General features: G+C 34.3%; 3 protein-coding genes and 1 non-coding gene across 4 annotated transcripts; 3 read left to right on the top strand and 1 right to left on the bottom strand.

The window, feature by feature from the left end:
* The first annotated feature begins 1809 nt into the window (after positions 1-1809).
* On the top strand, positions 1810-4547 carry LOC123219103 (U-box domain-containing protein 17). The gene has a single exon (XM_044640848.1). It carries the CDS (start codon positions 2278-2280, stop codon positions 4420-4422), a length of 2145 nt encoding a protein of 714 aa, XP_044496783.1. The 5' UTR covers positions 1810-2277; the 3' UTR covers positions 4423-4547.
* Positions 4548-6271: 1724 nt separating this feature from the next.
* On the top strand, positions 6272-6343 carry TRNAE-UUC. The gene has a single exon. It is a non-coding gene; the product is annotated as a tRNA-Glu (tRNA).
* A 1836-nt stretch (positions 6344-8179) lies between these two features.
* Positions 8180-10518, bottom strand: LOC123218615. The gene is made up of 3 exons (XM_044640119.1): positions 9965-10518; positions 9041-9663; positions 8180-8922 (listed from the first exon to the last, which is right to left on the bottom strand). The coding sequence occupies exons 1-3, from the start codon at positions 10221-10223 to the stop codon at positions 8278-8280; spliced, it is 1527 nt and encodes a 508-aa protein (XP_044496054.1). The 5' UTR covers positions 10224-10518; the 3' UTR covers positions 8180-8277.
* A 1782-nt stretch (positions 10519-12300) lies between these two features.
* LOC123219021 (transcription repressor OFP5-like) lies at positions 12301-13815 on the top strand. The gene has a single exon (XM_044640675.1). The coding sequence runs from the start codon at positions 12497-12499 to the stop codon at positions 13730-13732; it is 1236 nt and encodes a 411-aa protein (XP_044496610.1). The 5' UTR covers positions 12301-12496; the 3' UTR covers positions 13733-13815.
* Positions 13816-13861: the final 46 nt, after the last annotated feature.

Raw genomic sequence — 13861 nt, 5'->3', positions numbered from 1 at the left:
CATTTTTTGCGCTCTCTAACGATTTCTCTTTGTGAATTATGTCTCATAGTCAATGATACAAAATAATTTCTTCTCATGTAAAAAATATAAATATAAATTAATTACTAAATTGTTTTGATAATTATGAAGAAACGATCGATGTTGGTATAGAGAAACAAAGAATGAGTAAACACCAATGTTTTAGTGTCCACATTGCCAATTTTATAACAAATTTAAATTTGTCTTTTTCATTTCCTTGTAACCCACATGTAGAAAGGAAATGGTGTAAACAATCTAATTGTGTTTGTTTCTATCATAGAATTCAACGTTGGGCAATTAGATGATAAGTTGCCAGCTCATTAGGTAATGGTATTTCCATACTTTTATTAAAATAACATATTAGTATTTAAGTTTTTAAATTCGACTATCAAACCCTGATATAATTACAAAAACTTGTCTTTATTACATGACACATTAGTCGATATAACATATCACATATATGAGAATAAGATTATACAAAATAATGGATTTATTGCAATTAAATTTATAGAAATAACCCATTTTACCAAGCTTCACTCAATTTTGTTTTCTAAGAATACAAGTCCACATGAAATTGAAGACTACTAGAGAATTAAATTGTTAAAATGGGGTAGGTTTTATTGTACCTAAATTTGTTTTCATCTTATTTGTCATTTGTAAGGATTTGGTATTTGATTTGAATATGAGGAGGCAATTTTTATTCAATTATTAATATTTGGTTAAATTTTTTCATTTGATGAACGTCACGTTCATTCTTATTTAACCTGAAAAAAGAATAATGCTTTATATATTTAGTTTTAAATACTTAATTAAATGTTAAAATAATAAATTATTATGCGATTGAAGATTATTTTATTATTAATTTAAAATTACCTAATTATATAATATTATAAAACCCAAACCTAATTGAGTACTCAAAATTAGAGGTAATTAATTAAAAAAATGTTGAATAATTATTTTCCACCAAGGTTTGATGAAACGACAAATTCTCCCTTTAAGTTTCAGAAAACTAAATTCCCTCATGTTTTCCACTTATGTTAGTGAATCTGTTAAGTTTTATTTCAAAAAAGACTATTTTGTTCTTTTATTAAAATTAAAAAGTTGTTTTAATATTTAATATAAAATATTATCTTTTGATATATAATTGTCATTTTTAAAACTATTGAGAAATATATTGAAAATTTTAAATATTTAAAAATACCTTTGATTTTTTTTTTTTCAAATTTTTAGCCCTTTGAATATTTTGTTAACACCTCTAATATTTAAAAAAAAATTAGTTTGTTCCACGGGCTTTGAAAAGAGAAAATAGAAAAAAAAGAAGATAAAAATTAAACAATAAATAAAAAAAGAAAAATTTATGTAAGATAACCTCCATTCTTTTATATTTAATGATATTTACTAATGAAAAAAATTATTGATAAAATTATTTTTTTTTGGAATTTTAAAAAGGTAAAAATTTGTTATTTCAGCAGACTTTAGGTGGGAAATAGTTATTTGACTTTTAAGAAAACTAAATTCCAATATGAATTCCATTTTTCACTCATTTTTTCAACATTATACTTTAAGATTAAAAAAAAGGGGAGTTTGGAGTTGGAAGGGGGGAGGTTGAGTTCAGTACACGGTAAAAAATGGCGATAACTCCGCCTCCTGTATTTTAGTCAACCCTTCCAAATAATAAACCCTAAAACTGACCCATCAATCTTACTTTTTTTTTTTTTCGCTTTTCAGGAATATTCAATTTCTGGAATTAAAGGGTGTAGTAATATCTGAAGGGAAATTTTGTAGTGAAGTTGAAGAGAAAGAAGAAAGAGAAATCTGGATAATTTAAGCGTCGAAACCATTCAAGTCATTTTCACAAAAACAAACAACAACTCCCTTCCACTCCATTGAATTCAATTCTGAAACTAAAACCTTGCAAATTTTCTCTCTTTTTCCTTTTTTTTTTTTTTTTTCTAACAAACGCGCATACGCCACATAGACTAATTTTACTTTTAAACCTACCTTATTTATTTATGCCCTTTTCTTCTTCTTCAACCAACAACATAACAAGAGTGAGGGATTTTTCTTAGGAAGTAACTATTGCTCACTTTGACTTTTTTTTTTATTGTTTCATTATAGTTATTTTTTGCTTTGGTTTTGTTATATGTACAGAAGTTGAGGTTTTTTTTTTTTTTATCATTGCTTTTATAGTAACTTTAGATCTACTTGCATCAAAGTCTTCGATTTTGTTGGGTGGAGTTGTTCATTTTTAGATAGTTTATGGCTACAGCGGCCATATTTTCATCTCTTCGGAGACGGAGATCACCTTCTTTACAGGCGTTCTTGGCTCCGGTTGACTTGACCGATGTGGCTCTTTTACAGACCCTTGTAACTATTTCATCTGAGCTTGTTTCTTGCTTTTCCAACAAACCTCTCTTCTTTCAGCGGAGGAATTTTCGTTCTTTGATTCGAAAGGTTGAGGTTTTTCGTGTGTTATTAGAGTGTTTAAGGGATTCGGGTTCGGTTCTTCCTTCAACGGCCGTGCTGTGTTTCAAGGAGCTGTACTTGCTTCTTTACAGGTGCAAAATACTGCTTGATTATTGTGAACAGTCTAGTAAGTTCTGGCTTTTGATTCAGAATCATTCAATTTCGGGGCATTTTCATGATTTGAATCAAGAAATATCTACCCTTTTGGATGTTTTTCCTGTTAATGATGTTGAATTGAGTGAAGACGTTAGGGAGCAGGTTGACCTTATGCAGAGGCATGCTAGGAAGGCTAAATTGTATATAGATAAAAGGGATGATTCATTGAGGGTTAAATGTTTTTATTTTCTTGATGAGTTTGAGAATGGGAGAGTACCAAATCATGTGGAGTTGCGATCTTTCTTTGTGGAGAATTTGGAGATTAAAGATGCAAAGAGTTGTAGAACTGAGATTGAGTTTTTGGAGGAGCAGATTGTCAATCATGAGGGAGATGTTGAGCCATCTGCTGCTGTCCTTAATGGGTTTGTTGCGGTGACACGGTATTGCAGGTTTTTGCTATTTGGATACGAGGAAGATGTGGTGGCATTGGGAATTGGAAATCAGAAGCCAAGAAAAGGTTTGATTACTCAAGAGATTGCGGATACTTTCTTATCAGTACCTAAGGATTTCTGTTGTCCAATATCGTTAGATTTGATGCATGATCCGGTGATAATTTCAACTGGACAGACTTATGATAGGAGCTCAATCACCCGGTGGTTGGATGAAGGGAACTGTTCTTGTCCAAAGACAGGGCAAATTCTTGTCCATACTCGTCTTATTCCTAATCGAGCTTTGAGGAATTTGATTACTCAGTGGTGCACTGCTCATGGAATTCCTTATGACCTTCCAGAGACTACAGATTCATCTGCTGATTCTTTTGCTGCGGCTCTGCCTAGTAAAGCTGCAATTGAAGCCAATAGAGCTACTGCAGAGCTTCTCATTGAACAGCTAGCCAATGGGTCACAGGCTGCAAAGACTGTGGCTGCACGGGAGATACGCTTATTAGCAAAAACAGGAAAAGAAAACCGTGCTTTTATTGCAAAAGCTGGTGCAATCCCCCATCTTCGTAAGCTACTTTCATCTCATAACCCTGTTGCACAAGAGAATTCAGTTACTGCAATGCTTAATCTATCAATTTATGAGAAGAACAAAAGTCTTATCATGGATGAGGAAGGGTGTTTGGCATCTATTGTTGAAGTTCTGAGGTTTGGACTCACAACAGAAGCTAGAGAAAATGCTGCAGCAACATTGTTTAGCCTCTCTGCAGTTCATGACTACAAGAAGAGAATAGCTGATGAGAGTGGGGCAGTTGAGGCCTTGGCGGGGTTGTTGAGAGTCGGAACCCCAAGAGGGAAGAAGGATGCTGTCACAGCTTTATTTAATCTATCTACACACACAGATAACTGCCTGAGAATGATAGAGGCAGGGGCTGTTGCCTCTCTAGTTGGAGCATTGGGAACTGAAGGGGTTGCAGAAGAAGCAGCAGGTGCATTGGCCTTAATAGTTAGGCAGCAAATTGGTGCTGCAGCTGTGGAGAAAGAGGAAATGGCTGTGGCTGGGTTAATGGGAATGATGAGGTGTGGGACACCAAGAGGGAAAGAGAATGCAGTTGCAGCATTGCTTGAGCTGTGCAGAAGTGGTGGGGCTGCCACGACTGAGAGGGTGCTTAAAGCTCCAGCATTGGCTGGTTTGCTTCAGACTTTGTTGTTTACTGGTACAAAGCGGGCAAGAAGAAAAGCAGCATCCCTTGCCAGAGTGTTTCAAAGGTGTGAAAATGCTGCCTTGCATTTTGGTGGACTGGGTGTCGGTTATGTATTTGCTAGCAACTCAGCTGCAAATAGGGATTCAAGTTTCACCAGTGATGTCTCAGTATCTATGTCCATGTCTGTGTCTGTTTTGTAATGGTAAACAGCCACTCCTTGGGTGTTGTCTTCCCTGTTTAAATATGTTAACATTTTTGTTGGTATTAGTTACAAATTCTTTCACTGAAATCTCAGGTTAATAAAATATGGAAAGTTACAGGGATACCATACATGTGTTGGTGGAATGACAAATGTTGCAGAGCTCTTTTAAATTTTCATGTGTAATGCTTATTGATTTAGAAAAGTAAAATAGAAAATACTCAACATAAAATGTGAGCAGTTTACAGATGCTTAAGAAAAAGGCACTTTCCAGATTGTTTTTTCACTTTGCTCATTAATATTGTGCATCAAATACACTTAACAAAGCTAAAAAAAAAAATCATGTGTACTGCATATGACTGTTAAATTTAGCTTTTGGCTGGCCTAAAGGTTAAATTGTATGACGTTATATGGCTGAGCAGATTGATGCTGTTACTATCTATTATTTTTCCTCATTCATGAGAATCGTAAAAAGATGCTGAAGATCATGTCATGATCTGAATGGCATAATTTATTTTTTCAAACTCTCACATGTGATGAAAGAGGCATATAGGAATCTGGATGGTCAAAAAAAGGGACGTTAGATCCTTGTGCAAAAAAGCACAAGAATAGGGCATATTTCTGCCGATAATGCTTTTGTGAAGATTCTGAAGAAAGGCTAGAATAAGTTTCAATAATAGGAACTTCCTGGAGATCAACCTAGTGGTTGTCATTTTCAGTAATCCAATGACTGGTGCCTAACACTTTGCTGCATTAGATTCCAATGACTGGTGCACGCCAGACCCGCACCAACTTGCTGATGTTGCATAAAAAAGTTGCATTGATGAACTGCATACTTTATTCTTGTTGGCACTATTGAAATTGGTCTTTATTAAAACATATAAAAAGAGTTTTGTGAGTTTAAGATACCCAGTTAAATCCACTCCTGGTTGGGATATACAGTAGGCAAAATCTTATTGCAGTTGAGAGTTTTTGGATTGGATGTGGTGGGGCAAAAGCATCACCATGAGCCTTGTGCTTTAGAGGATTAAGATAAAATGGCAGGCTGACAAAATGGATACACAAGCAGGCCATTTAACTGGGAAATAATTGGAGATTGTGGTGGTGATAGTGGTAGTTGACATGAACCAATCATTCTGATATTAGAAATTATGTTACTATATCTCATGATTTGCTTCATCTCTTTGATTATTTCTTTAATTTATTGCAAGAATGCTAAACTTTTTATCATTAAAAGAAGTAAAGGAATCAAACAAAAGAGTGGCTCAATTTGATTCATTATATTTTCATCTCTTTTTGTTTAGTTATCATTGCCAATGTCACAATGGCATTACTCGGTTATTTTTCTTGATAAGAAGAAATCCCAAACTGGGTATTATTTATTTGGGAATACAGATTCTGTCTTTTAAAAGATGCAAAGTTTGTGGCAGTCAATCTCAATTGCCCCGGTCACAAGTTAAGTTGGTGTATATGGTGTCAAATAAAAATGCATCTGTCATCTTCCCATTTCCAGTCTTGCTTGTTCTAGAGGGATTTTGTTATAGAGTGATCAGCATCTTCAAGGCAAAGCAATGCAAAACTGAGCACATGAGAGTTGTGATTATTATTTCTTGGCCGGCGGTGCACTTAAGAAGATTGTTTATTCTTTTCCTTCAATTTTTGTCACTACTATTAGTTTGACATTTGTTCTTTTGCATATACTGTGTGCTGGGTAGTCGATATTATTAATTAAATTTTCTGATATTAAAGTTAATGCGTAATTCAAAGTTCACAAGAAGATCAAGAATTTGGCAAAAGGGCATATAAATTTTAGGTTATAAAGCTTTTCGATAGAGAAGTCGGACAGCAAATCCGTTGTCGTCCAGCGGTTAGGATATCTGGCTTTCACCCAGGAGACCCGGGTTCGATTCCCGGCAACGGAAAACTTTTTATATATTATTTTTTTTATTCTTTTGAAGAAGGAATTCAATTTTAATTTTGGTTACATATGAAAATTGGGAAATCTAGATTAGCTTTTTTTTTTTTTTAATTTTACTATTCTACCCTTACGGTAAGAATTTATGGGTAGAGATAATATCTCAATAGCATTGGGAGGTATATTATTATATAAACATACTTATAATAACATTATAAATAAGATGATAAAAAAATATATATATATATATATTATTTAGTATTTTATTATACACGATAAAAGGGGTTTTTCGTTAGGAGTGAATTCGAGTTAAATTAATTTAGAGTCAAATTTATGTATAGTTTAAATATATCGAACTATACCTAAATCTTTAGTTTAATAATTTTATTCAAGTTTGAGGGTATACAATGATTTTGCATTAGAGTTATTCTCATACAATGATTTTTTTTTTGTTTAGTGATTTTTTATATTATTCGACTTCTTCTCTTATGACCCGTTATCTTTGCTGACTTCATTGTTTATCATTCAAATTAGTTTGTGCTCGAATTAAACTCAAACTAATCTTTGCTGAACTTGGCTTTAATTCACTCCAGCTGTGCTACCTGCTTTATGACTTAAAATCAACAACAATTTCTTGTCTCTTCCAATTCCTTCTTGTTCAAATAATGCATCCAAATTCAGAAATTACACAGCAATTTCTCCAGCTTTTAACTTATTGTTCATCATCATTCTTGACTTGGGGTCCTCTTTACCCCATAATACAAGAAGTCTTTGCAAGTCAACTCTTTGCTTTTTTAATTTCTTCTCACAAAGGGAACCCCTCTCTCAATTTGCTTTTCAATATTATAATATAAATTTTAAAAATAATGTTTTATGTATATATTTTTTATATACAATTTATATATAAAGGTAATATATCATCAGTATTACTTTATTTTTAAGTCAGAATCATCCAATTACATCTTGACAAATTGTCTATTTACTTAAATTGTATACTAAAAATGTGTACGATAGTTTTATTAAAATTTTAATTTATAGATATAAACTTCCACTATAATCTTAGCAAAATGACATTAAACCATATTTCAATTTTGATAGACCATAACATATATGTCATTAGAAATTATCCACTTTAATTAATTACCATCATCAATCCTGTTCAGAATCTTGGTTGGTTTCCTCTTTTGGTTTGCTTTTGAAGTTTGAGTTTGTATTATTTTAAGAAAACTTGTTAAAATAGAAATAAGATAATACAAATAATAACAATTTTACATGTATAGGAACATATTTCTCAATAGAGATTGTATATCTTCATAATCTACAATTGTGAGAATCAAGTAGTTTACGAGATAGAGAAATATACGAGAGTTTCACAAAATTTGTCAATATACAGAGGAGTCTCGAGAAACACTTATTAAGATATTATTAGTTTAAAGTTTTGACAAATCGCTCCTTTGGGATATTATATAATGTGTCACACATGTATTTTTGTAATAATAATATATTCCTTCCTCATCCGTGAACGTAGACAAGTTATGCTAAACACCGTTAAATATCTTGTCTTTTGTGTGATCATTTATTTCACGTATTGTTAGTCTTGATATTTAAAATGTTTCTGTAAATTCCTAATAAATCATGCTCAAGAAAAGATCTCCTGGCTAGTTGGACAAGGTGGCAAATTGAATGAGCTGTTACAAAAATGAAATTACATGAGCAGGATTATGAGATGCTAAAATCTTGAATTTGATTTTAAAAGAAGGGTAAATTAAAAAAAAAAAAAACACCCAACAAAGTTTTGCTGCACAAATTCTGGTTGAGACATTTTCTTATTATGCTGAAAAAATGACAGAAATCATTTGGATTGAAGCTGAAGAAACTTGCTATACAATTAATTGATATTTTCACTTGCACCTAATCTCTCTCTTTCTGTATCATGCATATTCATTGCTTTGATACGAGGATATCGAAGTCACTAACAGTCCATTCTGCAACTTGATCTGGGTCTTTGAAAATTTCAGTTCCCAAATCAATGGACCTCCATTGCCTCCTAGCTGGTGAAGTACCAGGATCCTGATAAAAATATAAAGATTGAGACAATCTTCCAACATCAAGCTCCCAAGTCCTCGGATCACCAATCCAACCTTCTCCTTGTCTAGTAGGATAGCCGTACTCACCCCAAACGGGGTGCGGCAAAATTTGCAATATCTCCTGAGGCTGAGGATTGCTATATGGATCACATAAAGTGTAAGGCATTTCAAGATGCTCTGCATTTCCAGGGGAGCAATACAGGTGATAAGCAGCATAGGGGAAGCGGGCAGTGTCATTGCGGTGGACGCGTGTCCCATCAGGGTATGTGTGGTACGGTGGGCATATGCTAATGTGGTCACGATGGCACCATGAAGTTGTGTTAGGATTTATAATCATTTCACTGTATCTAGTAACATCTGATGTTACATTGCCATCACAAGGTTGTCCATTGTTCTTCCAACAACTGCCAATGTCCATTAGGTAGAATTGGCTGCTAGGGCCCCCATCTTTGATCACATTTAGAGTGAACCTTACTTTAAAGTTTGGTGATTCTGGAATCTGCAAAATACATTTGGGATTTAAATGATTGCCCAACAACCTGATTTACTTGTTGGAAAAGTTTACAAATTTGAAGGAAATGCTTCTATAAAACTAAATTAAAGTCATAATAACTTACAATCTTGGACATACCCCTGGTGGGATAATGATAGCCACCAGACACCCCTTTCGTGGCATCTGATCTGAAGTAAAGCATCAACCATGGATACTTAGTTGAAGTCCTCAAGACATGATGAAAAACCCAACTTCCTTTACCAACCTCTTTCTCCCAATCCACAGAATGGTAAGAAATATTACCCACTAATCCTTTACTCAAATCAGCATTCAAGTCCCATGAGCCATAAAACCTTCCCTTAAGAGTAGTCCTATTTGGCCCCTGTAATGTGGTGTAGTCATGATACATCAATGGTTGATTCATGCACCTTTTTCCAAAGCAAGGGAACCCATTATCAGGGCCAAATGGTCCAACTTTATACCCGTTTTTAGGACACTTGGCTGCGGTAGTGTCCATGTTGCCACTCTTGAGCATGATCATCCAAAATTGCCAAGGATTTGGGTTGTCTTCAACTTCACATTTAGATCCCAAATAGAGTTCCTTCTCTGCAGCATAAAGGTCTACATTGAATAGGGCATCTGGTTGCACTCCAAGAAAAGGGTCTCCAACCCCTAGCTTGTTGTCTGCCTCCGTGACTCTGTGGACCAATGCGTATGGTAGCATGTTGCAAATGGAACAGTTTTTTTCTATACATGATTATTTGCCAAAAATAAGAATATAATGCAAAGAATAACTACTTGTTCTACACTGAAAAAGAAAAAATGATATATGTTTCTGGAAAGTAATTAAATAACTCAATGACTTTCAAGGACAGACTTGTTTTCAATGAAAAGATAAACAAAGACAATCTTCTTTTATCGTCTCCACGAACAAGATGAGATAAAAAAGGAAACCGGTCTAGTTTGAGTTAGTGCTGTTTACTATATATGTCGAACCAAATTATAAGTGAGCTGACATCTAATGAAAATAAGAGAAGTGGGAACTAACCATTTGACTCTGGAGAAGCTTTGTATATGTCAAAGCAATCTGCAGCTCTAGGACTTCCCATGTGAGGAACTTCTTCTCCTACCTCATTGCATTGATTCCATGACTCAATGGCCAATCTTAGGCTATCCCTTCGCATTCCTGGATCACCTAGTGCTGATATATACTCAGTTTCGGCACTTGCATGCCAACCAGTGCAAAGAAAAACCAGAACTGTAACTATAACAACAGAGAAGCTCCATGGTTTCCTGAGTTTAGCCATTGATGATATTTCAAGCTAAGTTGAGATGAAGCATATTTTTGAATTTAAGTTTCTTTGCTTTTTATGTATGAAAGAATCAATAAATTTCAATGAAAGCGGGAATGGGACTCATTTATTTAAAACTTCATAGATTTTGCCTTGAAAATTTTGTTCCTACTTTTGAAATGCACAGAACGTACTCTACCTTATATGCCTTTCCCATGCTGAATATTAGGTGCAAGTAAAGCTGTGCAGCACTAAGATATCATTACTTTTTCCTGAATTGCCCATTGTTGGGTGCAAATTCTGTATCTTAGATGGTAGTTTGATGCTTAAGCATTTGTTAGTCCTTGACTTTCCTACCAGAAAGGAAAAGGACAAGTCCATCTCTTCCGCAGTTCAATTTTTTCTACAGTAGAATTTACTGTTTCCACAGCTGGCACTAATTATTCTGTGTAGTAGTTGTGGAATGTTATTGGTTTGGCTCCGAAGGAACAGTCCGATTCAAGTTGGGTTTCTCGAAAAAAAAAAAAAAAAGAGAAGTAATATTGGCCAAACAATGTATTGAATGGATTTGAAAATGAAACATTATCTATACTATTGGTAATCCACAGGTTTTTCCAGGAAGAGAAGTTAAAAATATCTTCATACTTTATTCTTACTCTGATCCTTGAATACTGTTAAGAGTCCAAGTTATGAGCCCTCTGTAGTTTTCTGATTATTAGGTGAAATTGCAGTCAAATCAACACTTTTATTAACCCCTTATGGGGGCAAATTCTGAATCATAGAGGGTGGCTTTATGCGTAATCTATTTGTCGGATCTTGACTTGCCTACCACAAAAGAAAATGACAAACCCAGTTATCTTTGCAGAAGTCCTTGATTTCTGCCAACTGTTACCATCTTTGTTTTATATAGAAACTTCTAACTTAATTTCAATAATGTTCTTGATTACATTAATATTTCTATTATTGTTAACATTATAAAATGCATATTCTGGTATGCATTACATTGAAGAAAACAGTACAGGAGTGGTTAGGATGAACCAACAACCAAGTTTAAAGACTCAACAGTTGTGGCCTTCAGGATTTCTTTTAATCAAAGTGATGCTTTCATTATTTGTGAAGCAAGAGAAAAGGTAGTTGATTCTGTACTTGAGGTGTAAACCATCTTGAGAGGTTGATACCAGAACCATTGCCAAATTATTTTTTCTACCAAAATATTTCTACTTAATTGAAACAATTCAAGATTTATAAACTAGATTAACTCATCTTCACTGGCAATGTGAACTCAGACAGAATTTATTTCAGAATTGTCAAATCATAGGAAAAAGAAAAGAGTTACCAGGTTTTTCTTCTTCTATGCTGTCATCACTGTAAGATTAGGCAATTTGTATATTCTGAGGAAGAAAAAGTGCCTGTAAAAAAATGATAAACCCTTTCTATATATTTTTTAAATGAGAGATGACTAATCTTTAAAAAAAAAAAAATTGCAATTTGTTGGTATGCAGCTACATCAATGTAGAGGGGAACATTTATTACCCATAAAAGCTTACAGGAAACAGAGCCAAAAAGAAACCGATTTAATAAATAAAAATTATTGAATTTCATTAAGCATTTGCAGAAGATAAGATATGGGAACTTCAAAGTAGCTTATCTTTGGAGTAATCTATTTGAGCAAAGAGTCGTTGGGGTTAGTCTATAGTTCTAGCCAGCCTAATCCATGAGATTTTTCGGCTACAGCAGAGAATATGTACCAAAGTTGGACTAAAAGAAGACGACACAAAGTAGAAAAGCCAAAAAGCACAAGAAGGAACAACAATCAGTTTTATTTTAGTACCAAAGGGAAGGAAATGACTAAAGAGAGAAATCCAAAGAGTGAACTGTCAGTCAGTCTTAATCATCCAAAATTGTCTCTCAAATAGCTGTTAAAAGAGAGAGGGCATCTGGGTTAGCTGAGTTTCTGATAAATGTACATGTTGCTTAGGTCCCCTACTGGGCATAATCTATTTAAGTGGAGACCAAAAAGTAGAAAAAGGTAATCAAAGTGGTCACATGAATTAGAGCGGTTCTTTCTTTTGAACCTCAAAGATTAAAAAAAAAAGGAAGAAAAATTAGCCGACACAAAAGCAAGTAAGAAGTCCAGGAACCTATTTATCAGCCTGACCGCCACATAACTGCTACAAGCCTCTAATCTCCATCATTTTTATCCATTCAGTTTTTGTGAATGTGATCATCTCCTTCATCAAACAGTTTTCATTTAGAGAATTAAGTGACTTATCTGTTAGCGTTAGATAATGAAGTGGGGAAGAAAGAAGCCCTCTTCTTTTTCTTTGATCTCTCATGTCTTTCCCATTTCATGGCTTTCCAAGTTCAAGCGAAAGAGTAGAGATGTGGAACCAAAACCAGGTAAAGTGAAGCACGTTGAGGCTAAGTGGAATTCATGTGGTAATGCCAGAGGAGGAGGTAGATTCTACGGTGGGGAAGGTGATGATTTCTGGAAATTATCATTTGGCGAAGAGGGTGTTGAGGGGAAGAGTAGTACGAGTGTTTTAACCTCAGTTTGGTATAATTCTGACAATGAGTTTGATGTTCCGCCTTCAACTTGGCAGAGTTCTGGATCAAAAGCTACAACATTAATGGGAAAAGAAGAGATTCAGATGTTTGACAACTTGAGTTTGAATTCAAAGAAGATTAGAGACTCATCAACCAATGCAGAGATTTTTCCTCGCATGGATGCATGTAAAACTGAAGTACATGAAGCAATTATCATGACACCTAGAGTGAAAACTGAAAAGACATTGAAGAGAAATCCAAAAGTTTCAAGGGGTTCATGTGAAAGAGAAGAGAAATCAAGAAAATCAATTCAAAAAGACAACTTGGAATTTGAACAGTTAAGAACAATTCAAATGATGCAGAGACAGAATTGCAAGTTAATGAGTGCTTATTTAGAGAAGCGGCATCATCACTCTTCAAGAATGTCGAAAAATTGTAATCCCATCGCTGAAGAAGATAGTGTATTTGCAGCAGGGAGTTTAAATGGAAATTATGGAACCTCTTCAAAGAAAATGAGTTCAGACTGGGAAGAATTGAAACGGATGAAGATAAAAGAGCTAAAATCAAAGAATGAGAAGCAGGGGAAATCTATGGACACAAGCAGAGAAGTACAGAAAAAAAGAATGAAACAGAGTAGCAAGGTGAAAGTTTCCTCTCCAAGAATCAAGGCACTTGAGGACATGAAGAAAGCCAAACTGAGGATGAGTAAGGGAAAAGAGAAAACAATGGAGCGAAGAACAAACCTAGAGAGCTTTGCTGTGGTGAAAACATCATTTGATCCTCAAAAAGACTTTCAAGACTCGATGAATGAGATGATCATGGAGAAAAAGATCAGCCAGCCAGAAGAACTCGAAGAGCTCTTGGCATGCTATCTGACATTGAATTCTGATGAATACCATGATCTCATCATCAAGGTTTTCCGGCAGGTATGGTGTGAGATGAACCAGGCCTGCTTTGACAATGAATTACAGAATTAAAATTATTTCCATAATTAACTAATGGTTGGCTAATGATAGGAAAACTTGTAAAAATACTGTCAATAGTTAAGCATTAGTGTTTTAATATTATGCTTCTAATTTCATTTACATTGAAATCTTTGCTTGAAA

The sequence above is a fragment of the Mangifera indica genome, chromosome 6, assembly GCF_011075055.1.
Source record: "Mangifera indica cultivar Alphonso chromosome 6, CATAS_Mindica_2.1, whole genome shotgun sequence".
Taxonomy (NCBI): domain Eukaryota; kingdom Viridiplantae; phylum Streptophyta; class Magnoliopsida; order Sapindales; family Anacardiaceae; genus Mangifera; species Mangifera indica.
The sequence above is the reverse complement of the archived record's forward strand: the minus strand, read 5'-3'. Positions and strand labels throughout refer to the sequence as shown.

Coding starts and splice junctions, on each gene's coding strand:
- LOC123219103 (XM_044640848.1), top strand. CDS start 2,278: ATGGCTACAGCGGCCATATTTTCATCTCTTCGGAGACGGAGATCACCT.
- LOC123218615 (XM_044640119.1), bottom strand. CDS start 10,223: ATGGCTAAACTCAGGAAACCATGGAGCTTCTCTGTTGTTATAGTTACA. Junction 9,664..9,964: donor AGCTTCTCCAGAGTCAAATG/GTTAGTTCCCAC, acceptor AATCATGTATAG/AAAAAAACTGTTCCATTTGC. Junction 8,923..9,040: donor CCAGGGGTATGTCCAAGATT/GTAAGTTATTAT, acceptor TGTATTTTGCAG/ATTCCAGAATCACCAAACTT.
- LOC123219021 (XM_044640675.1), top strand. CDS start 12,497: ATGAAGTGGGGAAGAAAGAAGCCCTCTTCTTTTTCTTTGATCTCTCAT.